General features: G+C 43.6%; 7 protein-coding genes across 8 annotated transcripts; 3 read left to right on the forward strand and 4 right to left on the reverse strand.

Annotated features, from left to right (window-relative positions):
• Positions 1-203: 203 nt before the first annotated feature.
• LOC108117512 (ATP-binding cassette sub-family C member 4) lies at positions 204-7,764 on the forward strand. 2 transcript variants are annotated; one of them, XM_017230000.2, is made up of 8 exons: positions 204-271; positions 2,592-2,825; positions 2,906-3,037; positions 3,096-3,271; positions 3,329-5,172; positions 5,231-6,113; positions 6,173-6,869; positions 6,933-7,764. In XM_017230000.2, exons 2-8 carry the CDS (start codon positions 2,641-2,643, stop codon positions 7,234-7,236), a joined length of 4,221 nt encoding a protein of 1,406 aa, XP_017085489.2. In that variant the 5' UTR covers positions 204-271; positions 2,592-2,640; the 3' UTR covers positions 7,237-7,764. The 2 variants fall into 2 exon arrangements, with proteins under 2 accessions (XP_017085489.2, XP_017085490.2); XM_017230001.2 differs by having other exon boundaries at positions 222-279.
• Positions 7,765-7,916: 152 nt separating this feature from the next.
• On the reverse strand, positions 7,917-13,415 carry LOC108117511. The gene is made up of 4 exons (XM_017229999.2): positions 13,101-13,415; positions 11,453-13,035; positions 11,271-11,394; positions 7,917-11,216 (listed from the first exon to the last, which is right to left on the reverse strand). Exons 1-4 carry the CDS (start codon positions 13,227-13,229, stop codon positions 7,920-7,922), a joined length of 5,133 nt encoding a protein of 1,710 aa, XP_017085488.2. The 5' UTR covers positions 13,230-13,415; the 3' UTR covers positions 7,917-7,919.
• Positions 13,416-13,557: 142 nt separating this feature from the next.
• On the forward strand, positions 13,558-14,178 carry LOC108117554 (iron-sulfur cluster assembly 2 homolog, mitochondrial). Its single transcript, XM_017230063.2, has 2 exons — positions 13,558-13,699; positions 13,756-14,178. The coding sequence occupies exons 1-2, from the start codon at positions 13,656-13,658 to the stop codon at positions 14,129-14,131; spliced, it is 420 nt and encodes a 139-aa protein (XP_017085552.1). The 5' UTR covers positions 13,558-13,655; the 3' UTR covers positions 14,132-14,178.
• On the reverse strand, positions 14,132-15,900 carry LOC108117553 (protein phosphatase 1 regulatory subunit 21). Its single transcript, XM_017230061.1, has 5 exons — positions 15,706-15,900; positions 15,275-15,625; positions 15,037-15,216; positions 14,451-14,972; positions 14,132-14,386 (listed from the first exon to the last, which is right to left on the reverse strand). The coding sequence occupies exons 1-5, from the start codon at positions 15,781-15,783 to the stop codon at positions 14,297-14,299; spliced, it is 1,221 nt and encodes a 406-aa protein (XP_017085550.1). The 5' UTR covers positions 15,784-15,900; the 3' UTR covers positions 14,132-14,296.
• Positions 15,901-16,391: 491 nt separating this feature from the next.
• Positions 16,392-18,972, reverse strand: LOC108117467 (protein takeout). Its single transcript, XM_017229889.1, has 4 exons — positions 18,746-18,972; positions 17,190-17,279; positions 16,975-17,125; positions 16,392-16,909 (listed from the first exon to the last, which is right to left on the reverse strand). The coding sequence occupies exons 1-4, from the start codon at positions 18,825-18,827 to the stop codon at positions 16,477-16,479; spliced, it is 756 nt and encodes a 251-aa protein (XP_017085378.1). The 5' UTR covers positions 18,828-18,972; the 3' UTR covers positions 16,392-16,476.
• Positions 18,973-19,864: 892 nt separating this feature from the next.
• Positions 19,865-21,388, forward strand: LOC108117534. Its single transcript, XM_017230034.2, has one exon. It carries the CDS (start codon positions 20,235-20,237, stop codon positions 21,105-21,107), a length of 873 nt encoding a protein of 290 aa, XP_017085523.1. The 5' UTR covers positions 19,865-20,234; the 3' UTR covers positions 21,108-21,388.
• Positions 21,389-22,342: 954 nt separating this feature from the next.
• LOC108117533 (serine/threonine-protein phosphatase alpha-1 isoform) lies at positions 22,343-25,165 on the reverse strand. The gene is made up of 5 exons (XM_017230033.2): positions 24,737-25,165; positions 24,280-24,628; positions 23,806-24,091; positions 23,599-23,746; positions 22,343-23,345 (listed from the first exon to the last, which is right to left on the reverse strand). Exons 1-5 carry the CDS (start codon positions 24,783-24,785, stop codon positions 23,194-23,196), a joined length of 984 nt encoding a protein of 327 aa, XP_017085522.1. The 5' UTR covers positions 24,786-25,165; the 3' UTR covers positions 22,343-23,193.
• Positions 25,166-25,409: the final 244 nt, after the last annotated feature.

The following is a 25,409-nucleotide window of genomic DNA, read 5'->3' on the forward strand; positions in this document are numbered from 1 at the left end:
TAAGAAATCTTTCGGTGTTTTCTCTCTCTCGACTTGTGCGCTCCCGCTCTTCGATAGGAGAGACACCCACTGTAGTATAGGGTGGAATGGCGGCTTACGCATTATCGATGCTCTCCCACTTGCTAGCCTCTCTCCCACTCTCTTCTATTCAGATTTACGCATTACTTTGGCGCTCACTCGTTTAAAGAGCTCATTCAGTTTGGAACTTTTGTAGGAGACGGACGTTGGCGGCGCATACGGATAATTTGGGTTCGTTGGTCCGTTGAAGAGTGTAAGTGTGTGAGTCGGCGTTCTGCGTTAGTATTCGTACTATTTTTGCACGTGCTGCTCGGTCGCAACAATTTCGAGTGGTACAATAATAGACGACAGTAGCGGCAATTAATTAATGCTCCGGTAGAGTGTATAAGTGTCAATCAAGTGATTTAATCTAGCGGTGAAGTAAAGAACTTTTTTTGGAACCGAAGTATGTACGTTCGCGTAATAAGTGCCGTACAATTATACTCGTATATATGTACTTTTTGATTTGCATTTGTGTGTGCGCGCATGGGTGTTCTATGCTCGATGTGCTGTTATTTTGGCGTCTGCTGCAATTCTCCCTTCGCATTTACGTCATTAACCGTTATTAAATTTAGTTTCCACCATTGTATGTGATTGTGTGGAATATTTTTACCGTATGCAAAGCTGCAGTGGAAGGGATTGGAATGTCGCTGGGCTTTCCACCAAGCAACAGTCGAATTTTAAACACACCACAACCGGCTAACAACCACTTGTTTGCCCGTGGGGTCACCGATACCGTCTACAGATTGGCCCAGTACTCCATGGCGTGTGTTAGTGTGTGTGTGTACAGTGGGACTTTAATAACATTTAAAAGTAATTCTTCGATTTTTTAAATAAGAAACCGTGATGGTTATGTAAGATATAGAAGACTATTTTGAAACTAAAACACTTTGCTAACTTTTTTTTTAGTTCACAACAATTACAATGTTGTTTGTTTCAACTTTTTAGTTCCACTGTAGATGACTTTGCGTAGCCGGCAAAAATAAATTAATCAATGTTTTTTTAACAATCTGTTGCCACATTTGTAGCCACCAAAGTTATCTTTTTGTCGGTATGCGTCTGTCTGTGTTTATTTAGCGTGTTTATAAATTTGATTTCGTTTGAAATATTTATGAAACATGATGATACGGCGAATTGCTTGTCACACTTGTTGCTTACAGAACTCGTTATAACTCGTCAAGTGAAACAACATTAAAAATGCATGCAGCTGGCTGGAATAATTACAATAAATAACTTTAAACCCGAGCAGAGATAATAGAGTTGATAAAAATGTGTGTCACTTTTAGATGGTACGAAATGCTTTTTTTCTATCTTAGATAACAATTATCAGCTAAAAACATTGTATGTGAGTAGTTTTAATGGGTTAAATCGAAAAGCTGTGATATATAGCTGGTAGGCCGTTTTGTTGTATCTATTTACGTAATTTCATTGGCGACGTCACATTTATTTAATTGCCTGCACCCAACCAATTAAGATCTATTAATTCAGAAAGGGGTTGGGGTGTTTAGGGAGCGTTGGAAATCTACTTTGTAAATGTTTTTGATATTACTTCACATTGAGCAACTACGGACTAACTTCAACTAAGTTTGAGGCAAAAAGTTTTAATACGAAAAGTGAAATTTCCGCTGCGCAAAAGTGGGTCATAATATTTTCGCATGACTCCAAAAACCTTTGTACAAAAGAAATCATATTTATTAAAAAGAAAATAAGCGGCTAATGCCGGTGTTTCTTATCATAAGGAGGTCCCTGGACTTTTGCTTACCAATTAATAAACATTATTATTATTGTCATACAAAGATGTGCAAAGTCGTGTGCGGCTAGAAATCCGCTTTGATTTACTCTCGTCGTGTCGAATGCTATCAGTTACAGACAAAACACATAGCAAGGCATTAAGTTAACGACCGATATCGTGTGATTGACCCTTGGGTAGTCTATGCTGGGCAAAGATCGAGCTTAGCTTTTTAAACTTCTTTGTCAGTTTATCAATGTTCTTTATAATGTTCTTGATCAAATCAAAAAACTTATTTATCTCTACAGTTCCAAAAACCACCAATCTTATCACTTTTAAGTCCTACAATAATTTATGATACCCCTTTTTGAAAATTGAAAAGGGAAGGTTTATAGTTAGTTTCTATTTAGATGTAATTTCTTATTGAACAAATGAAAAAGATTACCCTTTATTGGTCAAGGTCTCTGCTGATAACGAAGTAGCTCCTGCTAGACTAGTCACGATGAAGTCTGCTTGTTTTATTTGTCTCTGCAATGATGCATGTTAATGCAATGGAATACAGTAAAGATTGCCGATGAATTGATTCTTAAATCCACTATTTATTTATAAATTAAAGAGGAACACCTTTTTCTTTACCCATCCAATTAAACAATAATTTCAAATCCTTGGTTTATGTTTTTTTTTACCACTGTTTACTGTGAGAATTACTCAGCTGCGGTCACGTATTCTTATCGCTAAGCCAATAAAATTGAGGGCCGTTAATTATTTAAAATGAGTTTAGCTTTAGTTTTGTTTGCGATTGCAGGTTGACGGAGACTGAGATCTAGACGGCAGTTAGCCATTCATATGACAGTATGGATAGTAGCGCCAAGCCAAAGCGCAAAAATCCGCGCCAGAATGCCAATATTATATCACAATTAATATTTGCCTGGGCGATACCCTTACTATATCGCGGATCCCGTAAAGGCCTGAATACGGATGACCTGACGGAATGCCTCAAGGATGATCGATCCGAACAACTGGGCGACCTTTTAGAGATGTAAGTTTGGAAAATGAATATTCTGATATGAAATACTATGAAACAAGATTTGCATTTTATGTAAACTAATTATTTTTTAGTGAATGGTTTAAGGAACTGGAACGATCCCGTCGCAAAAAAAAGAAGGCCCAGCTTAGAAATGCTTTGTTCCGATGCTTTCTATTGGAGACGATCATTAGTGGCCTGATTTGCTTAATCTACATAGTGATCAAGTGAGTCTTAAAAGTAACAATATACCAGGCTTATCAGTCTAAACTAAGCCGTTTTTAGGACCTTGATTCCAGCTGTTCTTGCGCAATTGTTGATTCAGTTTCAAAAAGCTCCTGTTTCGGAAGATAGACAAATTGCACTCAATGCCTCATCGGTATCGGATTCCCTAAATCGAACTGCACGTGCGATTGGTAAATATGTGATGAGTCGGACTGTCGCTGTTTCTACCAATAATAGTAAGTTGTGTTCATATAGAAGACATATCTAAGGCTCCTAAAAATAAAAACTTGTAGCCATCTCCCCCAATTCCCTGGATAAGGACCAGCCACTGAAATGGCCATCGGAACCTAAATTAGAAGAAGTGGATTACCTTGACAGCAATGAAGTGGGTGACACCGATATACGAAATCTCATGGACCGGATTGTCGAATATGTGTGGAACGATGCTTACAGTTTGGGTGCCGTTTTGGTGACCTCGACGCTTTTTTGCTGCTTCTTACTGCATCATGTGGACCTACGACAGCGCCTAATGGGAGCCAGAATGCGAATTGCTTGCTGTTCCCTAATCTACCGGAAAACCTTAAGGCTTTCGATGAAAACTGCCGGCCAGACACCAGCTGGCTACTTAATAAACCTGCTGTCCAACGACGTGAATCGTCTGGATTATGGCTTCATATTCATGCACTGGATTTGGATAATGCCACTGCAAGCGATGCTTACTTGCTACCTGATTTGGCTGAAGATTGGGATACCGGCGGTGGTGGGAGTAGTTGGATTGCTGCTGAAAACAGTGCCAGTGCAAACGGCCTTGAGCAAAGTAACCTCAGTGCTGCGGATGAGAATTGCGGAACGGACGGACGCGAGAGTGGGCATCATGAATGAGCTGGTGCAGGGCATTCAGGTAATCAAGATGTACGCCTGGGAGAAACCCTTCCAGGCAGTGGTAGCCGAAGCTCGGCGACGCGAGATCAAGCAGATCCGCTATGCATCCTACCTGAGAGGCTTCTACCTCAGCACCATGGTGTTCACTGAGCGTTCCACCCTTTACATCACTTTGGCAGCGGCCGCTCTTCTGGGTCAAACCATTACCGCAGACTTTGTGTTCTCGGCAGCCAGTTACTACAACATCCTGCAACTAGTGGCTGCCATTTGGTACCCACTTGCCGTGAGCTTTGGAGCAGAAGCCCTGGTTTCCTTACGTCGAATTCAGGACTTCCTGATGCTTGAGGGACGCGAGGAGATTACCCAAGGACTTACCCATAAACGGGATCAAGATGGTGGGGATTCCAGAGCTGTGACCATCAAGGACATAAACGCCAGTTGGGATAATGAGAAGCCACAAAGGACACTGCAAAATATTAATCTGCAGATCGAGAAGGGCCAACTATGTGCGGTGATTGGCCCTGTGGGTGCTGGCAAGAGTTCCATACTCCAGTTACTTCTGGGTGAACTGCCTGTCATCGATGGTGGAGTGGTGATCCAGGGAGATCTTTCCTATGCAGCCCAAGAACCTTGGCTCTTTACGGGATCCGTAAGAAATAATATCCTGTTTGGCGAGGATTACGAAAAGAAACGCTACCAGGAGGTAACACGATGCTGTGCCCTCACCACAGATTTCCAACAACTGGCGAATGGTGACAAAACCATTGTGGGTGAGCGAGGAGCATCCTTATCCGGGGGTCAAAGAGCCCGCATCAGCTTGGCTCGAGCAGTATATAAACATGCCGAGATCTATCTGATGGACGATCCGCTATCCGCCGTGGATGCCCATGTGGGCAGGCATCTGTTTGATGAGGTGATTGGACCTAGGGGACGACTGGCTCAGTTGAAGGCCACTCGCATATTGGTCACTCACCAGGTTCACTTCTTGTCCGAGGCCGATATCATTGTGATTGTGGACCAAGGTAGGATTTTGAGGCAGGGCACCTATCAAGAACTGATCAACAGTGATCTGGACTTTGCAAAGCTGCTCGAGAGGCCCAAGGAAGAGGAGGAAGCGGAAAACAGTCGCATTCAATCGTCTCCACATAGTTTGAGCTTGGAGAGCGACGACGAGGACATACCCTTCATCGATGGCGTAAAAGATGGTTATCAGCAGTTGAGAAAGCAGAGCAGCTCGGTCCATGGCAGCAAGTCGGTGAGTTAAGAAATATTTGCAACTTTATGACCTGGTTATTAATGAATTACATCTCCAGTTGGACAGCACACAGCAAGATGAAGAGGTAGATGAGGATGCTCTGGCTGAGGCTCAAGCATCTGGTGGGATTTCACCTCGAGTTTGGTACGAGTACTTCCATGCGGGAAGTACTCTCCTGAGCTTCAGTCTCATGGTGTTTGTGATGATAATGTCCCAGGTGGTGTGCAGCAGTTCGGACTTCTTTGCCAATATCTGGACACAGCAGGAACACCAGAGATCGCAGGGAGAGGCCACCACATATACCACCTTTGAGTGCATGTACATTTACGGAGCTCTTATCATCGCCGTGGTGATCATGTCAACGTTCCGAGGCTTTCTGTTCTTTAAGATCTGTATGCATGCCTCAAAGGTGTTGCATGACCGCATGTTCGCATGCATCTTGCACGCCACAATGCGATTCTTTGATACCACTCCGTCGGGAAGGATTCTGAATCGTTTCTCCAAGGATATGGGCGCCATTGATGAGTTGCTTCCGCGTGCCATGATGGACTTTATACAGATCGCCTTGGTGATGTTTGGCATTTTGATTGTGATTGGAATACTGAATCCGGTTCTGGTGGCTGCCATGTTGGTGGTGGCAATTGTGGATATACTCATCTTGAAGTTGTACCTGAGACCGTCTCAGGACCTCAAGCGTTTGGAGGGCATCTGCCGCAGTCCGGTATTCTCTCACCTGAGCGCTTCTCTCTCGGGTCTGGCTATTATTCGTTCCCGTCAGTTGCAGGATGTGGTGGCAAAGGAGTTTGATTTGCTGCAGGATGTGCACAGCAGCGTTTGGCAACTGACCATGGCCTCGAATACGGCTTTGGGATTGTGGTTAGATTGTGTCAGCTGTGTCTTCCTCACCGCAGTCACCTTCAGTTTCATCATCTCCAGTGAATGTGAGTTTTTTAAATAATATTTTATGGATCTCTTTTATACTTTTCTTATACCCCCTCAGCGACTTACAGTGGCAACGTTGGCTTGGCCATTGCCCAGGCTATGATCTTAACCGGAATGGTGCAATATGGAGTGCGACAGGTGGCCGAGTCCTTGCAGCAAATGACCAGCGTGGAGCGTGTTTTGCAGTACACAGAACTTGAACAGGAACCGGCGCTGAGCGAGAAGACCCCACCGCAGCAGTGGCCACCTCGTGGTCAGGTTGAGTTCCGTAATATGAACTGTCGCTACGATCCCAATGGATCCCCGGTGCTTAAGAACCTGAATCTCACCATCGAGGCGGGCTGGAAGGTGGGCATTGTTGGACGTACAGGAGCCGGGAAGTCATCGCTGATTGGAGCTCTCTTCCGACTGGCACACATCGAGGGGGAAATTTTCATCGATGGTGTTGAGACGGGAACGATTTCATTGGAGATCCTGCGCACTCGCATCTCAATTATTCCCCAGGACCCTGTACTGTTTTCGGCCACTATCCGCTACAATCTAGATCCTTTCGAGCGGTATACAGATGCTGAGTTGTGGAGCGCTTTGGAGGATGTGGAGCTCCGCGGTGCCATTCCCGGCCTGGACTACATGGTCACGGAAAGGGGCAGTAATTTCAGCGTGGGTCAGCGTCAGTTGCTCTGCTTGGCAAGAGCTATTCTGCGTAACAACAAAGTTCTGGTCCTGGACGAAGCCACGGCCAATGTGGATCCACAGTGAGTTATATTCTGGGGTGTCCTTTTCCATAGAGTTAACCTATTTCCCAACTTAACCTCCAGAACCGACGCCCTGATCCAGCGCACCATCCGAATCAAGTTCAAGCAATGCACTGTTCTCACCGTGGCTCACCGCTTGCACACCGTGATGGATTCCGATCGGATTATTGTAATGGATGCCGGCTATGCCGTGGAATTTGATGTACCTCATCTGTTGCTTAAGAAGTCCCAAGGACATCTCCGGCAAATGGTAGAAGCCACTGGCGGAGAGGCGGAAGCGCTCAAGAAGACAGCCAGTGACAGTCACAAAAGGATGCAGAGAGATCGGGATGAGCGTGATCGCGAGGAGGATGAGAGTCAGGAGTGAGAAGCGGTGGCCTAAAATCGCATTTACCCAAATCTGGTGCTTAAAATGGCTCAAGGTTGCAATTATTGGGCTTCCTTGTCCAAAAACGAAAGCCGTACCAAATGTTTTTCCTTTATACACACGTTTTTTATGTTATTAATAATTCATGTACTTAGTTTTTTAGTTAAGTTTGTAAACGAAAAGTCTAGATGTGCTGCCTTAAATGTATTGTACTTAGATATAATCTCCACCAGGGACTGCAGTGTTGAATTTGTAAAAAAAACTTTATTGTAGGCCGCCACTAAAAAGTACGCGGAACATGACAAAAAAAGATACTTAAATTCTGGTTTAAAACTAGAACTGAATGGGGTCAACCTTAAAGGGTCAGTTGGTTACTCTTGACTTAACCACACTCATTAGTTAGTTCATTAAATATATACTGTATATATATTCTGTACATTATTGAAAGTGAATATTTATAAAACTGAACCAATGTACTTGAAACATTAGATAGAAATAAATAAATAATTGAGTTTATTAATATATAAATAATTTGTGATACAATTTAAAATTTAACATACATGTTGAGCATGGTAATTATTTTGGATACATCATTGCAAAGTTTATTAAAATATAAATAATTGTCATAAAATCGATTGTACAATTTAAAATCTAAGCAAACAAATTGAGCAATAGTTCGGCGATTACTTTCGAGGTGACCTTTGATGGGATGTCTTTAAACCTGAGGCTTGTCGAGTTTGATTTGTACTCTGTTTACTTTGTTGTTCATAGGGAATGGGTGGAGTGCCATCTGGATAGTTCACAAGTGACATGTTACTCTCTCCGGAGAATAGTTGAGAGCCTGTGCTATGAACGGATCCGGTTTTCTCTGGAATGGAGAGGAATGATCCCATTGGTGTGGAGGTCTTTTGCCTGTCGTTGGTAGCTCCAGTGGCTTGGCTCAGACCTACGGCTGGTGCATTGCTGCTAGGCGAGAGTGAATGTAGTACCGACTTGAAGAAATGTCGTTTCAAGGACTCATCTGAACTCTCTGAAGTTTCACCGCTTTGTCGATGTCTGAGGAGCTCCCGAGTAAGGAATTCTCTTAGATTCAGGGATCGTCCTATCTGACTGGCATCCCGCACTGAAGAGTCGGCCTCAGACTTGTGACTGCGGTTCTGACCACCTCGCAGCCTCCTTGGTGGACGTTCCGGCGACGAGGCAGTGGTGCTGCTGCACATTTCATCTGCCTGCTGCTGCCTCTGTTGCATTGCGGCTTGCCAGCGTTTTTGCCTTTGTTCCACGTCGCTGGAAAAGTTGCTGCCGGACAGTGGATCAATTCCACTCTCGTTGGGTGGATCATTTCTTATAGGGGCGACGCTTTCCCGTCGCGTGCTGCTGGCCACCTCCTGATTTGTCAAAGTAGTTTCTGTCATATTTCCCCGACGAAAAGAGCGCTGTATTATATTTCTCTGGCGCAATTCTTCCTCAACATTGAAGGAATCCGATGAATCCTGCTCGATGCTGGCGCTGTCGATTAGCTCCCTTTGATCGGCGGGCTGTTGGGCCAGCAGTTTCTTAAAGTACTCTCTACGTTTAGGAAAATCCTGCACATTATCATTGGCCACACGCAATTGTTGCATAAGTTCTCGCGGTGACAGAGTAGGCTGATCGGAATCCTGACCTATTTCTAGGTGAATTCGGGTGCTAGTCATGTTGTGAAGATAGGCGTTAATGCTTGGAAACTCACGGTAGTCAGCACCGTCTGCTCGCTGATTAATAGCTTGGATCAACTCATTGAATTCACTCTGCAAGCGTTGGCTCTGATCAGCATCCATTTGCGCAAGATCCAACTGCAACTCCCGGGCATACTGACCGAAGCTGGGAAAAGGTCTGGGCACCGGCGTAGCAGACACAATACGTGATTGCCCTGGCGTTTCTACCTCTGTGATGGTGGACAGCTCGTGAGCCAAATCCTCGGCGTTCAGTTGAGGACTATAGCGTCGAATTGTGGCAGGAGGAGCTTTCATTCGACCGCGAGCCGAATTGCTCTGCATTGACGAGCCCAGCGAGATAGGTTCCACATCTACATTTACCTGGCCCTGGGCCGTAATTGGACGCGAGTCCGCGATGCCACTATCCCTGCTGGCAGCTGTGGGTTTGTGCTTCTGCAGCGGCAACGCCTCTGAAGTGGAAGGCGTTTGGGAATCACTGCGATCGGACAAAGTCCGGCATCTGGTTTGTCCAGTTGGGAGCTCAAAATACTCTGTAGATTGGCGCTCGCCATCGCTGTTCGATGTAAGGGTGACCTCCACCAGCCGCTGCTTCTCCTCACGTACCTTGGTGATCAGATCGGTAAGCTCTGCAATCCGCTGGGTACAATTCTCTGTGAGTTGCGCATAACGTTCCATGTTCCGGCCAGATGACTCTTCGCTGTTCGACTGTGATTTTGATTTTTCAGCCACAAAACGGGGTGCATTTTGGCCTAAGGATATACCACCAGGATTCTGCTTTCCCTTTTGTTCTCTTTGCTGTTGAACTTTCGAGTTTTCTCGCTGCTGCCTTTCTCTTCCTTCAGAAGCACATACTCTTACCTTTCCTTCCTGAGGTGGAGCCTTATTCCTATCTCCCTGCATCCTTTCTCTAGTCTGCTCTTTCTCCTTGGTATTTGGCTGGCAATTTTCCAGATTCTTGGCCAAGCGCTTGTTCCATATCTGATCGAAGGCACGCATACTTCTTTCCTTGTCCTGGGACTGCTGCTCCTTCTGCAACTGCTGCTGGCAACGTATTGAATCTTCCAAATCGTTTATAAAGCTGCGGTTATCAGCAATAAAGGTTTGCACCCTTTCCATGCGCTGCTCATTCGCCACAGTCTCATCGTCCAGTTCCCCTTCAGTTCTATCCACTTCAGCCTCGACGCAAGGAGTTACGTTTCTCGATGAGTTAATGATTGATGTTGACGGTGTGGCCACATACGAGGAACTCACGCCCATCTCATCTATATTTTGGCGCGTCATTCCTAGAAGGCGATTTATATATTGAACAACCATTGGGTGCAACTGTGTAGGAGCAGGAGCCGCCGGAGGAGAAGGCATTGAACCAATTCCCGGGTTAAAATTTTTGTAGCTAACTGGCGGCAGACTGCGATAAGCGGTGGAGTTGGAATCTATCGATATCTGGCGCTGATCCTTTGTCATGGTTCGCTTCCCATTTTCATGTTCTGGCGCCATCGCTTCCTCGCTGGGAGTGCTCTCCGTTGATCCCGGGGATACATGTTTTCCGTTTACATTGGCTGCCGCTTTTGTTTTTGCTTTGCATTTACTTTTTGGAACATATTGCTTTACTGTACCGTCGCTCTTTACTTTGATGATAATCTCCAGTGGCGCATCTTTTGTGGATGGTTTTGCTTGGTCCCCTTCACTAGATTTTTTCTTGGTCTCCTTGTAGAATTTTCTGAGACGCTGCTCAAGAATAGCTTCCTTTTGCTGAAGATCGGATTCTCTTTCATTCAGGCTCTTTGTTCTCTCTGAAAGTATATCCGCTCGCTCCTGACGTATATTATCGATCATCTCCTGGGCATTGTCGCCATTAGAGCCACGTGCTTCGCCCACTTTCAGCTCCTCCAAAAGCTGAATTCGGATCTTTTCAATGCGATCCAACAAACTCCGTAACTTCATAGATTTGAGTGAGTTTGACTGCTCGGCCTTTAGGTCAGACCTCAGCTGCTTTCTCTGATCATCAACATAGTCAAGGAGGATGGAGCAGCAGCTGTCTGTACTGCCTAGATTATCTCGAGCCATTTGTACAGGAGGCTCGCCCACATTCACAGCCGCCGGAGCACTGCATTTGTTTCGCGTCGTATTCGGAGGAGTGTGTTTGGTGCGCACTTCTGGACATGTGATTATAGCCGGACGAAGTAGCATCTGTTCCATGGCCTCGTTCATTTTCTGCTCTCGTCTAGCAGCCACATCCGCGAATCGATGGGTTGGTATAATGTTAGCCTGGTGGAGATTAAAATTTGTATAAGTTGAAGTGATTCTAAATTAATAACTTACATCGCTGGGCAATAGCTGTGGTTGCTGTTGGGATAGGGCGTCCAGTTTCTCTGTCAATTCAGCACAATCCCGACGAACTTTTTCGCGTTCTAAAGCCTTCTGACCACGATCGTTGCTGATTTTCCTGTTTTGTATGAAGATATATAATTGAATTATATTAATTTAGTTAGTCCAGCTCTCACCTTAGTTTGTCGAGTTCTTGCTCCCGCAGATCCCTTAGCTGGTTCTCGATTCGGGCATGATCCATAGCAGTCAGTTGACTGGAATCCTTTTCATTACACTGTACTGAATTCGTTGGTGCATCGTACGTTCGATGGTATTTATTGCCATGATCATAGAACTGAACGCGTGTAGATTGAGCAGTTGTCTTTGGATCCTGCCGCGAGGACATGACGAAAGTGGTAGTTGATACTGTGGACTGGGTGGCAGTGCTTGGCGGAGCAGTCACAGCTGGCGGTTGATTTGGGATCATTTGCTGTGGTCCATACATCGGATGATGTAGCGGATAAGGCGTTGGCATTGGAAATGGCATTGAATATGGCAATGCATATGGTTGCATTGGCTGTTGGGGATAAGGGTGCATGTATGGTTGAACTTGAGGTACAGGATAGCAATGGCCCATCGGTGGATTTGGCACATTTTGCTCTGGATTGGGTTGTACATTTCGCATGGGTTCTGGCACTGTTTTTTCTACAGCTTTGACTTTTGTCAGAGTTGCTGGAGTTTTGGCCTTCTGCCCGATCCGTATACCCGCATCTATAACCTTGGCAGGAGCTGTATTCGATTTCAGGCCAACTCGCTTTGCTGGCGGCTGATTACGTGATCCTGTTGTGGTTTTCTTGGGAGGCTCTGTAGTTTCTTTTGTAGGTGACTTTTTGGGTGCGGCAGCGGTGACTGCATTCTCACGATCTGCAGTTTTCTTGGGCGATCTAGGCAAAGATTTCGTCGGACTCGGCGGTGCAGATACTGTTGGGTTGGGATCTGCTTCTCTTTCCTGTCCTGGCTCAGTTCGTATGATAGTAGTGGTCTCGGTTTTCCTTACCAGGTCGCTGATCTGGGTAAATCTCGGCCGACGCTGTGGTTCACCTACACTAGATCTCACTACATGGCTAAATTTTCGGTTAGTTTGAATAAACTTATCGTTGATTTCTATGCCTTCAGGATTCTTGTGGGTTTCGGAAATGGTGTCCTCGATTTCTACATCTAATATAACAGGGGGTGTCTTTTGGAGATGCTGGTTGCTGATGGGACTCGCGCTTGGCAGAATGGAGCAGTCGTCCTCCGAAGATTCCTCATCTTCCTGAGTGGTGCCACAGCCACAGCTGGTTGTTCTTTTGCGTTTGCCCTTGCAGCAGGGTTTGTGGCAGCCACTTTCCAAGCGATTCTCCTTGTCCTCCACGACGGGCGTCTGAGTACCCGCTGTGGCACGTCCCTGAGCATTCAGATTCATTCCATTTGTGGCTTGCAACTCCACACTTGTTTTTACGGATCTTTTAATAGCTTGCTTGCGACAATTTTTAATTTTCTCGTTTTTCTCTTGTCTCTGCTGCTCGATGCGTTCGGTTTCCTCCCTTGCGGCGCTATGGGCGGCGCCCACTTGGAAAACGGCCGAGCGGTAGTCCTGGTGTTTTTTGACCAAAACATGCTCACGCCACGCATTTAGCTCCTTTTGCTTGACCTGCTCCAATTTTTCAAGCTGACGCTTTTTTTCAGCGGCCACATCATTGCGTATTTGGCGTGCAAGTTGGTTCGACGTCTCTCGGACCTAGAGGAAAATTAGGTCAAGGCTTGTAAGTATTTTTACTGAGCAATGCCCTTCGAAGGGCTTACCTGCTGCAAACGGGTTATGCGACGCTGACTCTCGAGATCTTTGCGCACCCGCTCCGGATCATCTAGTCGACTTATGGGCTTTCTCAAGTTGGCCCCGAATTTTCCATTAACTGTTACCTGCAGAGCCATCTGCTCTGTCAATATCAAGAATATATTCGGATGCTTGGCAACATTTACGCAGTACAAATCGAAACTAGTTTGATCAGAAAATCAAACAACCAACATCTTTAAAAATTCCTCCAAGCGCTTGGTGTGACCGCATGCCCATAAAAATAAGTCCTAGAAAATGCAATAAACCAATAAATACCAAAAAAATTGTCCAACGAGGAAAAAAATTTTATATATATTTTTTAGTGCTATAAAAGTAATTATGTACTAAAATAAGCATTGACAATAGTGCAGACGCAAACCCTCAAAGTGCAATAAGAATGTATCGATAAACTAGTGCAATTTTCGACAAGGCTTATCGAGCGAAAACAGCTGTCGTTGTTTGGATTACGAGATAGTAAATAGAACTATTGAAATTAAATTTGTTGGCTGTGAAATAAAGGAAATATGGCTTTCCTATTGAGACAAGTGGCAAAGTCGGGATTGCAGAGGTATAATAACTAAAAACACTTATGCAATATCCTTCAAAATAATTGATTTTCAATAGAAATCTGATACTGATGCGGCACGCTTCCGCCTCCACATCCGCGAATCCTGAGCTGAGTGTCCAGGTTAGTGAGAGCTGCATGAAGCGTCTCCGTGAAATTTGCGTGGATGGATCGTTTCTCCGTGTGACCGTGGAAGGAGGCGGATGTTCCGGCTTCCAGTATAAGTTCGATTTGGATAAGCAACTAAACGAGGATGACCGGCAGTTTGGTGAGGACAAGGCTAAAGTGGTGATTGACACCGTCTCACTGGAATACTGCAGTGGAGCCACCGTGGACTATCACAGCGAACTAATTCGCGCCGGATTCCGTATGGTGGCCAATCCGCTGGCGGAACAAGGCTGCTCCTGTGGATCATCCTTTTCAATCAAATTGTAGTTTAAACTTTAGAGAAAATTATTTAATACACATATAATGTTCAGTTATATACACGTTGAGGGCGGACAATAACAAAACAGGAGGGAGCGGGAGTCCCAGTTAGTTATTTTACAACAATATACAGTAAAGCAGCAAGCAGGGCGTCACTTGCTCCTTACTCCATGCTCATTTGCAAGCGGCTAGTTGGTCGCTTAAACTGATGACCTGTTCCGTAAGCACACTAATCTGCTCCTCATAGTTAATACGCGTCGTAGTCTTTTGGATTGCAAGATATTAATTAAGTTTAAAGCAATAGACAAAAACAATAGATGAAACCTACCAGTTCCTCTTCGAGCATTTGTAGCGCTCCTCCCAAACTGCCCAGCTGATCGTCCTTGGCCTTCAGTTCGTGCGTGGCATTCTCCAGGCAGTTTTGAAGGTGCTGCACCTCCAGTTCGTATGAACGCAATTTGGACTCCGCCTGCACTTTGAGTCGCAACAAATCCTCAAATTTCTTGCTAAATACACTGTATATGAGCTGCTCCTTCGATGGCGGTTCAGGTGGATCCTGTAGCGAGTCTCGCACCCGTTGATTGCCCTTGGTCTCCGTCTCTGCTGGTCGAACTGTAACCCCCGCAGCAGCCGTACTGCAGCTGCACGTGCTGAGATCTTTGCTGGGGTTCGAGACAAACGCCTGGTGCAGCTTGGCCACCTCAAATTGGGCCCTCCAATGTGCCGCCTCCTTCTCGAGAAGAGCAATTCGATCCTCATAAGTATGTTGATTGCTATTAGATTGCTGCTGAAGATTGTGGAGAGGCGTATTATCGCTTCCGGTAGCGCTCAAAGCATCCTCGCTACCCAACTAAAAGTGCCAGTGATTTACTTATCTGAGATTCGAGATTTTCTTTGAAATATCCTAATCTTACCATGCTGGCCGCATCCACTAGCTTGGTTTCCAGCTCGCTATTCCTGTGCTGCAGCGTTTCCACCTCCTTCCTGAGTCGCTTTTCCAGCTCGTTCTGATCGCTGATGCGCTTTTCTAGTTTTTGTTCCAACGAAGCAATGCGCTCTGTATGCAGCAGAAGATCTCGTTGCTTGTCGTCAATCTGTGGGTTGTCAATGATCACACATATTATTCTAATTATTTCTACCCCTCCGTCTTACCGATGACGTCAGCTGCGCATTCTCCATGATTTTCTTTTGCAGTTCCTCGAAGATGAGGGCTTCTTGAGCGGAATCCGATGGAACATCGGCTTCCTGCCTGTTGTTGCCCTGCAATCCCTTCTTACCCCCGGCATCTTTGTCCTTTTTCTTGGGCTGCTCGTGCACTGAGATTTCCTGTTGCAGCTGAGACACTCGGGACTCCAGCTGCTTGTTACGGAAGCCCAGGGAGTCCACCTCCTGCTCTGTTCGCCGCAATGAGGTCGCATACTGCTGGAGTTGCTCCCGCAGACTGGCCTCCTTGGACTGCTCCTCCAGGACCGCTTTCCTTAGCACAGTCGCTTGAGCCCTTAGCTTGTCGGGGATTAATTTTTGGATATTAATTGGATTAATGGGCGTTAACTGTTGCTGCCGATTTGGGTCGGATTACTAACCTTTGAGTATTCTGTGGCCAGTTTCTGGTACTTGGCCTCTGGCACGGTGCTCTCCATGGCGACCGGTTTATCCGCCATCCAGCCAGGCTTCTGCAGATGACGTTTTCTGACGTAGGAGCTCTTTTCACGGTTTTTAATAGTTTTAAACAAATTGACCAACAAATAAAGCTGGCATTGCAGTGTGGCCGTCGCTTATTCGGCGAAAATACCAAAACGTGAAGCAAAGTTGGCCGGAAATGCTTATATTTAGAACTTAATTGAAACTGGCCTCAATCTGATAAGATTTATAACGGTTTTTTAAAATATTTATAAAGTATTTTTCACATATGTAATAAAAATAAATACATTATAGAGACAATGTAAAAAGTTCGATCTTTTACTTTTCCTGTATTTTTGCATAGTATTATAATAAAGCAAAATAAAGCTCTTATAACCATAAACACCATTTTAAAAAGTGTTCCATCTTAACCTTAACCCGTTAATTTTTAGAGAAATTTTTTTTAAGTGCCGACTCACTTTGAGCAATTTTGTTTACAAGCTATAATAAGGAATCGAGTTTTTTAGTCATGTAAACAACAATATCGAAGTGTGAAAGGTTAAAACCTTTAACAAACAAACTAAAGTCAGAAGTACAAACGAAGTTTACACGTGAAAAGGTAGCCACTAATAACAATAAATAAAACTTCTACGTTGTAATTTCTTTATTAACTAATTAGTAACATAAATAAGGCGTTACCCAATAGGTAAGTGAAAGCTCATAACTTAAAGCACTTAACTTAAAAATATATTATCAAAGGGCACTTTCTCGAACAGTTTGTTTGACAGCTCCCGGAATATGATGCCGAAGCTCTTGGCATATCCCACTTTCAGCTCGTTGAACACCGTTTCCCAGTTCTCGTTTAGGAATCGATTCATACCATCCGAAAGGGTTTTGTCATTGAAAAGATTCTCGAAGTTCATGTAGACCCTCTTGGGGTCGAATGACACGCGGTAATCCTTAAGGCGCATGTACTTGACACCATCGCGCTCGAAGGGTTCACCAATCAGGCGATGCTCGATCTTAGTATTGATCAGCGTGACATTAGCCCTTCCATGTCCAGTGATGGGTAGCAAAAGTATACGCCCGGACATCTCATAATCACCAATCATTTCAATGCGGTCCGTTCGGCTATCACAGATTATCAAGTGCTTGTCCAGGTCGGTTCTTAAAATATTTTTATAATAGTCACTTCAATTATTGAGTCTTGAATTTATTTTTAGGAAACTTACCTATACCGCTGGATCTTGCTGGTAGAGATCATGTCGTGCACCTTCACATTCTTCAAGGCCTGGCGCAGATTTATTGGCGCATTGCCGGCGTCTATAACGAGTTTCTTCACGGTCAGCGGCTCGAGGGGCGGGATGCCGAATTCCTTATTGCCTGGAAATCGAATCAGAAAGGATAACGCAAATGGATTCGGAAACATTCCGCAGTGATTACTCACCAGCTTTCAGCTGCTGTATCGCCACATTTACAGCATCCACAAGACATTTGTCAAAGTTCGCGTCCCGTTTGCACTTGGGAAAGCCTTCGGCTGCAAGAGAGACGAGACAGAAAACGGTTAAGAGTCGTTTTGGTCATGACATTGAAATAGCTATCTCGCGGACTGCGGAAGTTGCCCGGTCAAAAAAAAAAAAAAACGGCCTGCAATTGGGCCAGCATCCGACCACTTGGCCAGAGTTCGTTGGCCACAGAAACTTGTTTGTAAACAAAACAAAAGTGTCCACGACAAAAAAGCAGATATAAATACAGAGATACAGATATGAGAAAAAGAAGTGAGCTAGCATATTTTAGTGGCTCAATGTCAAGTTGAAGCGCACGGTGCGAGGGGCCATTTATCATGAATATATTGAGAAAACAAAGGTATTCATGACCTATGCCAACGGTTTCATTAATCAGCTACACTTGGAGAAAAAATGCCAGACAACGTGCGGAATGTGCGAATTAATTAACACAAATCAATTTGTTACATATGTCCTTCTCTTCGATACTCGTAAATTTGTGTCACAAGCGGAAGTGTAAGTGTGAATGTGGATCAGTGGACTGTCTGGACCGTCAAACTGGACTGGCCAAGAGCAACCTGTTTGCAGACGATGGCTACAATTGCATAACACCTGTGTACAGTGGACATCGTTTGGGGGAAAATCCCCTAATGCCGCAAAAAAACGATCTTAATTGATCTTGACCATTTAGCAACACGCGAATAAAAAGCATAAAGTTCGGCTTTTATTACCAGTTTTTTTTAATGCTCTCCTCAATTATTCTCGTTTATAATTGCAACGGCGATTATCTTGAAAATAACCCATTACATTTTTAATAATAATTTCTTAGAAAATGATTATTATTTCATTGAAATTTATGTTAATTCCCACGCTTAGAGTCCTTTTTATGTAGAACTACATATTACATCTTTATGTTTTATCTTTGAAAGGTGTTATACATTTTGTTTAGTAGGTTAGAAAGGTTTTGGAACACTTTTAACACTTCAGAAAACTGACAGCTTTCCATTTATTTAGAGATACCCTCGTATTATATTTCCCAAAACAAAAACTATCATAAATTTAATTTAAAATTTTTCTGTAAACCTATTAAAATTCTCATTCATCCCAAAACTAAAGATGGGAATTTTCCCAGAACTTAATTTGGAATCGGCATTTATTTTAAGCCGGCGTGACACTTCACCGATGCTCACTGTAGTTGCTGTAATGTCACACCAATTTGCATGCCTGTCATCGCCATTAGAGAATCTTACAGAGGACCGACCTTCATGTCTGCAGGCCAAGACTCGAGTTCCAAAACGAAATTAAAGAGCCATAAACAATATCGATCACGTTTTAACCATAAATGCGCTGCCAAGCAAATAGACATAGTCGAAGCATAGCGACAAAGCAAATACAATCGATAATTTTTTTGCACTTTTAACTCGCCGTGGTTGTTGATGGATTAGGTTTATATTTCTGTTTTTTTTTGGTAGTTTTTTTTGCTGTTTTTAGTACTTACGCAAATCTTGCGCTGCCGTTACAATTAATTCCTGCGCAATCGCAGCGATTAACAGCAGCAGTAGCAGCGAGTATTTTGACATATCTCGTCCGGGGGGAGATGTACGAAATCGGATACAGAAATCGGTTGACCAAGAGTAACTTCAATTGACAAACGGCACGAAAAGATCACCAAAACACGCGCCCGCTCGATTTCCGTATCGTTTAAGATGGTGACAGGTGGTTCTGGCCGGAGACTTATCACTGTGTACACGGGATGCGTCCGCCGATCGTCTTTTTATACCGAGCTTAAGCTGCGGCGCCGGCGCAGAAGTTCGCTGTTTGAACGGAACGACCGATCGGAAAGCTCCCGCGACTCGACAAACCCATCGATTTTCAATCGGACCGAGCTTTGGCCCATAAAGCGAGCCAGTGAGCGAACCACTTTTGCTTTCCGGCTCGCCGCTTTTGTCCAAGTCAACCAAGCAACTAACAAACTACCACTGAAAGTGGATGCCAAGTGACCAATGACCGAGCCACCCAGCAACCCTGTTTTGGCTGCCCTTTCGATTTCATTTTCCCATTCGTTGCGGTTCATTGAACTTTACCTGGTTGTCAGCGTAATTGAGGGTCTTTCTCCCAGGGCGTAATATGGGAAATACTTCATGCACCGCTATCTTCGAGGAAGTCAAATCGTACCACTTAACACAGGCACTTGATCGGGCGCTTTGAGTACATTCTACAAGTGCACAGGAACTAGTTTTTATTGGGTCAATATTTGGCAACATTTGTGTGCTGAAATCAACAGCCGAATTCTTGCTCCAATGCGAAATCAATTTTGGGTTATCCGAATTGGCTAAGCTAACAGATTTAATTAATAGTTTGAATACAGCAAGAACAGCCAAAACTAATTAAATGGATTTGGTAAAGTGGTGTAATTTCGTTTAACACACTTTAATGACCAAGCATTTCATTAATGTTTGTAGATATTTAATTCTAAATCATAATCGCTTTTGTAATTTATACAGAATCTGGCTCTATTATTAACTAACTCTTCTTCTCAACAGTTGCATACTAATCTCTTTTAATCTTTTACAACACTATTCCTTGATTGTAATTCTTGACTTGACTTCATGGTACCGAATTCAAGTTTGTTGCCTAAGTCTTTCGTTTGGCCAGCACATTCTTTTGTCCAACTGGGCTTAGACATGAATGTGTGCGTGTGTGTGGATATGACGATGTAAGTTAGTGTTTGGCCAAAAATAAACAGCCCAAGGACCTCGACATGTGTCTATGGAAACTGTTGCAATGTTGTTCAAATATAAACAAACGATATGCGAGTGCTTAAGTGAGCCGGCTAACGGTATATATGGAATGATGATTGGTGATAAAGTAGCAGGCCATAAGTGTGGAAACCGGTTGTCGGCTAGTCGTCTCTTAACACTCTTTGGGCACGCAATCATTTATTTTTGGGGAACAGCATTTTCATCAGTGGAAAATCTGGAAGAACAATGAATAAATGCTATTGCGGAGCGTTAAGTTCGGGAAATGCGCAGCATCAGCAACATCTTCCTTTGAAACAAGGACAATATCAACATATCCAGCATCCACGTAGCGATCTCAGATCATTGACCTCATCATCCAGACAAAGCTTGCGACCCACCCAGTTTATTAAACGTCCCAGCCTCAAAACCCAGCCCACATTTGGCCTAGGACACTCCAGCACCGAGTTGGTCAATGACTTCAGTCGCCGTAACTCCACAGCCACCACGGTGAGTCACTGCTCCAGCTGCAGCTGCAGTTCCACCCAACAACGACAACAGAGCAGGGCCAAGGTTTTACGATGGGGCTGGGAACGAACAGGAGGTGATGACACCTCGAACACTTCCAGTGGCAACTACTCTAACCATTACGAAAAGTACACGGACAATCGACGGCTTTATGAGCAAAGCGCATGCGTTGCCAGTCGCCAGAGAAGCCAAGTTCAGGGTCAGGTTCACAGTGGCGACTCATCGCCATCACCACGCCCAGTTCAGTACCCAAGCCATCAAACCACAAGTGAATTACAGCAACTGCAGGCCTTGCAGAACTTCCGTTTGATGAATGCAAGTGATTGCTTCAGTGAAGGTCGCCAGGATGAACTGCGTCTGCAACAGGCCTATGATAAACTGAGTTTCAGCAACGCGGAAAAGTGGAACAAGGATCGGGCTAATGAGAGCAGGCAGCAGAATGTTTCTAGGAGTGGATATAGCAGTTCCACTACGCCTTATGCTTTAAGGCAGAAGTTACTCCAGTTAAGACTTGAGTCGGAGGAGAAGCTGGGCAGGGGCACAGGTGCCAGGTGTGCTCCTTTGGGGAAGAGTTGTGCTTTGAGATATAATTGAAATAAATAAGTATTTTAAGTGTCATTAATCATATATAAATATAAAAATAAATAAAGGTCCAAAGGTATTCTGTTTTAAGGACAAATAACTACCTGCTTATATATAATACTACAAATTGATAAGAAACTTGATGACAGCAATTCTGATATAAATTAAAATCTCAGAACTAAAGAGATACTAAAAAGTATTAAATTCAAGTAAAACCACATCTCGAATTTCATTTTTATTGCTAGTATGTATTTCATTTTTCCTTTTAATAAAACAGTGCTATTTTGTTACAAGTGCTTCGTCATTGTGTTCATTTCGTTTAATTTTTATTTTTATTTTTTTAAATACTTTTTTATTTTACTTTTTGCGATTTTTGCGCTTTGAATGCATTATTTATTTACCCCTTTGTCTTTTCTAATTACCTTCTCATTTTTGTTAGTTTACGATATTACGTTATTAGATTTCTTATGACTTGTGTTTTTTGGGGGTTTTGAAAACAGCCGATGTCGTACTGGTTCGCAATATTACAAGTACAATATATAGTCGTAAATATACGTTGAATTCATTACAACATTGAACAGAGTACTAGAGTGTGAAATAGACGAGGACTCATATTTTGTTTTGCTTTTGTTTACCATAGGTTACGCGATTGTTGTTAGTAGGTTTGTTGGTTGTCGGGCGGGGATTATACAAACGAAACCATTTTGGGTAAGTTGCGTCCGGCTGCAACGCTCCGGATCGCTGCCTGCCTGGGCATAATACTATACTTGTAATTGAATGTGTCGGCCTTTAGCACTAGAATGTACCGTCAGTGGTTGTAGAATGCAAAATACACAAAGTAGTATACAAGTACATGTACAATAACCGTGACTGTTTGTGTTTGTTGCGCTGCTGTTTTGCTGTTTACAAATATTTTATTACTTGTACATATGTATATTTTTGTTTCGATTTTTCGCATGCATTTAATAGGTCTGGGTGCCTGGGGTCTGCTCTTCTTCTTTCGTGTGTGCTGGTTGGGGATTTAAAGGGGGTAACATTATCTGCCTTGTCGCTGACATCAGCAGAGAGCACACAGTGCTGCTCAAAAGCATTCGCCGTAATTAACGTAGCTTTTCAATTCGGGGTTTTTGTATATAAACAAATTATATTTTGTTTTCCTTAAAATCTTGGGGCTTCAATGGTGTGCGTTTTTGTTTGCATGGGCGGTATGTGAGTGTGTATGTGTGTAACGCAAACAGTTAAAAAAATATTCACAATATTTGTTTATTTTAATATTTTTGGTGTAAACAATTCAAACTTATGTAGCTTGCAACTTAAATTGCTTTCCTCATTTTTAAAACTAAGTAAACATGTATCGATGTAAAATTTCTATGACAATATTACAAAAATAAATCGTGCATCGAGTACATATGTAATATGTAGTTGGCTCAACTCACATTTAAAAGCATTCTCGTACAGTTTATTTAACGTAAAAGTTAACATATTTACCATTTGCTATTATTCTTTTAGATACGCAAAACAGAAGGAAGAACGGAAAAGTGTGGTTGAAAACCTTTGCCAAAAGTTGATGAAAGTGCCGCGAAAGTAGGCTTAAACAAAATGCTGTGCGAGATAGAAATGCAAATTAAAATACAACCGGTGCGTGCACTTGTCGTACCTACTGTACGAGTGATCTAAGCATGTGTGTGTGTGTGTCAGTGTGTATGTGGGGGCTTTAGGCGAGAAAAAACTATAACAAAATTAATACATTAGGAGATAAAATATTCTTGCTTATGCAGTGTCTTACACTACCATTAGTTTGAACTAAAGTGTCTCGATTTGTGTTTTTTTTTTCCATCTTTCGTTTCGTTTTCATTTTTTTGTTTATGATTTTCTTTCAAATGAAAAATAGGCTAATTTGTGTAGATTCATATACTCCTTATAACGTTGCTCACGATTCGATTACACGTATTCGATAAAAACAAATTGTCTGCTCCTTCCGCTGAATGTGGACACGGACTCCAATTATCCATTTTCCCTTTTTTTGTGTGGGTGTGTGGCCGTTTGTAGTTGCTGTTGTTGTGCTTTGCTTTTTGTGTGTTCGTAGTGTGTGCAGCGTTTATTTTTTCTTGTTTTTATTGTTGGCGCCACGTGGCGGTGTCAAGGGACGTCCTGAGCTGCCAAAGTTGGGATAAACAAATCGTCGCTTGTCGGCGGGTTTCAATATCTGGAAGGAGCACATCAATGTGTCGTCCACGGACATCATGGCACCTACAAACGTAATCGATAATGATTAATCAATTCATTGGAATCGAGTGACATTTATGGGCATGTCTATTCTCGGCATTATTGATTATTTTAAAATGCGCATTTTCCGAGAGGAAATTAGGTCTGGTTGCCAGCTTTCACTTGCCGGCAGGCAGGCGGGTTATCGGTTGTCATAATCAACGATTACAAGGCATTCTCCAAATAAACAACGTTTATCTCCGACTAAAGTCCGGGAATTATGATGACGATCACTCACCCGCATTGTCAAACTCCCCGCAATAGTTGGGCGCTGAGAACAGCGTCACTAGCTGTCGTTTGGCGAAGAATTCGTAACCATCCTCTACCACCTGATGTGCCCGACAGATCAGGTCAAATTCGTGCTTTTGTAAAAATTTACCCACAACCTGAAAAAGAGACAAATTTAAGTATCTTGGGGTCTATGGTGGTAACTTTAAAGACTCACCTCTGCTCCGAAAGTGAAGCTCACGCCGCGATCATTCTCACCCCAGCCCATGGTGTCTTTATCCGGATCGGACCAAAGCAGATCGCATAATAGTCCCTGATCGGGCACGTCTGTGGGGCGCATAATACGCTTTATCTGCTCCATAGAAGACAGATCAGGACTCAGGCCGCCGTGGCAGCAGAAGATCTTCTCATCCACAATGGCGGCCACTGGCAGGCAGTTGAAACAGTCCGTGAACGTTTTCCACAGCTTGATGGTGTAGCGACGTTTGCATTCGTCGTAGAACCTGCCAATTAAGTGCAATTAGTTGAGTAATTTTATGGATTATTGCTATGGAACTTGGCATTTGTTTAGAGTAGGATGTGGAATCTATATCTATATATATCTATTTTACTAGTACTACTAAAAAAGTGATTTTGAGATACTTCCACATAGTTATATCCTATTATTGGATCCCAGGAATCCCCTACTCACCCGTATATGCGGTTGATGCTGGCGCACTCATGGTTCCCACGCAGCAAGAAGAAATTCTCTGCATACTTGATCTTGTAGGCAAGCAGCAAGCATATCGTTTCCAGGGACTGCTTCCCGCGATCGACGTAGTCGCCCAGAAACAGGTAGTTCGACTCCGGCGGAAAGCCGCCATATTCGAACAGGCGCAAGAGGTCATAGTATTGTCCGTGTATATCTCCGCAAATTTTTAGCGGTGCCTCCAATTCCAGGAGAATGGGCTGGGACAGAAATATCTCGCGGGACTTGAGGCAAAGACTGCGGATCTCGCTTTCTGATAACTGCACATTTTTGCCCGGTCGTGCACCGCGCACTGTAACAGAAATCATGGAAAATCGAGAGGTGATAAGAGTGGGTGGTTGGGTGGCTAGGCAGGTGGGAAAGGGAGGGGGAAGTTAGAAGATGTATAAGCACCACCTACCTTCCAGCAGACGCGAGATAATGCTGTCGATGTTCATGATATCCGACATGTTTGAGTCCCGGATGCTCCACACTCCGAGTTTCGCTTATCCGTCCGATTTGTGCAACTGCTATTGCCCGTAACTTGTGTATTTTCGGTATACGTTCGTTATGTATGTTATTTCATCGATGTGCACGGGCTGCGTGCGCCTGTGTGTGTCTGCGCCGTGTCCGTGTGCGGATGGAAACTACTCGCTTTTACGGTTCTGCCTGTTTACTCCGCCGGATTCACGGATTCCCTGCCTCAGATGCTGGCCCCACTACGGTTGGCTGCTATCAATCGTTCCGATACTCGCCAGCGGCCCTTTTATTGCATTTATTGCACGTTATATTCGCGACGTACTACAAAATTTTATCCTACGTTGGTTAGTGACGTCGATTGTTTACAACGCGAGCCGATAGCTTATCGATGACTATCGGTGGCAGTCAGTGTGACCGGGAAAAGCATTGAAAAATATCAAATATTGTATTCCAGGTTTTTTTTTTTTTAAATTATTTTAAAAAAGCTCAGTATTACATAAGAATGACGATATTTTATTTGACTTCATTAAATTAATTTAAGATTAACGTTAGAAAATATAGATATATAAGAAATAACAATCCCCTACGAGAACATATTCCATAAAACCATTAAA

Source organism: Drosophila eugracilis, unplaced genomic scaffold (genome assembly GCF_018153835.1).
Source record: "Drosophila eugracilis isolate 14026-0451.02 unplaced genomic scaffold, ASM1815383v1 contig_75, whole genome shotgun sequence".
NCBI lineage: Eukaryota > Metazoa > Arthropoda > Insecta > Diptera > Drosophilidae > Drosophila > Drosophila eugracilis.

Coding starts and splice junctions, on each gene's coding strand:
- LOC108117512 (XM_017230000.2), top strand. CDS start 2,641: ATGGATAGTAGCGCCAAGCCAAAGCGCAAAAATCCGCGCCAGAATGCC. Junction 2,826..2,905: donor CTGGGCGACCTTTTAGAGAT/GTAAGTTTGGAA, acceptor ATTATTTTTTAG/TGAATGGTTTAAGGAACTGG. Junction 3,038..3,095: donor TTAATCTACATAGTGATCAA/GTGAGTCTTAAA, acceptor AGCCGTTTTTAG/GACCTTGATTCCAGCTGTTC.
- LOC108117534 (XM_017230034.2), top strand. CDS start 20,235: ATGAATAAATGCTATTGCGGAGCGTTAAGTTCGGGAAATGCGCAGCAT.
- LOC108117511 (XM_017229999.2), bottom strand. CDS start 13,229: ATGGCTCTGCAGGTAACAGTTAATGGAAAATTCGGGGCCAACTTGAGA. Junction 13,036..13,100: donor GCATAACCCGTTTGCAGCAG/GTAAGCCCTTCG, acceptor ATTTTCCTCTAG/GTCCGAGAGACGTCGAACCA. Junction 11,395..11,452: donor CAAGAACTCGACAAACTAAG/GTGAGAGCTGGA, acceptor CATACAAAACAG/GAAAATCAGCAACGATCGTG.
- LOC108117533 (XM_017230033.2), bottom strand. CDS start 24,785: ATGTCGGATATCATGAACATCGACAGCATTATCTCGCGTCTGCTGGAA. Junction 24,629..24,736: donor TATCTCGCGTCTGCTGGAAG/GTAGGTGGTGCT, acceptor TTTCTGTTACAG/TGCGCGGTGCACGACCGGGC. Junction 23,346..23,598: donor CGGGGAGTTTGACAATGCGG/GTGAGTGATCGT, acceptor TTACGTTTGTAG/GTGCCATGATGTCCGTGGAC.
- LOC108117554 (XM_017230063.2), top strand. CDS start 13,656: ATGGCTTTCCTATTGAGACAAGTGGCAAAGTCGGGATTGCAGAG. Junction 13,700..13,755: donor GCAAAGTCGGGATTGCAGAG/GTATAATAACTA, acceptor GATTTTCAATAG/AAATCTGATACTGATGCGGC.
- LOC108117467 (XM_017229889.1), bottom strand. CDS start 18,827: ATGTCAAAATACTCGCTGCTACTGCTGCTGTTAATCGCTGCGATTGCG. Junction 17,280..18,745: donor AACGGCAGCGCAAGATTTGC/GTAAGTACTAAA, acceptor TCTCTCTTGCAG/CCGAAGGCTTTCCCAAGTGC. Junction 16,910..16,974: donor AGCAAGATCCAGCGGTATAG/GTAAGTTTCCTA, acceptor AAATATTTTAAG/AACCGACCTGGACAAGCACT.
- LOC108117553 (XM_017230061.1), bottom strand. CDS start 15,783: ATGGCGGATAAACCGGTCGCCATGGAGAGCACCGTGCCAGAGGCCAAG. Junction 15,626..15,705: donor TGGCCACAGAATACTCAAAG/GTTAGTAATCCG, acceptor ATCCCCGACAAG/CTAAGGGCTCAAGCGACTGT. Junction 14,387..14,450: donor AAATGCTCGAAGAGGAACTG/GTAGGTTTCATC, acceptor GCAATCCAAAAG/ACTACGACGCGTATTAACTA.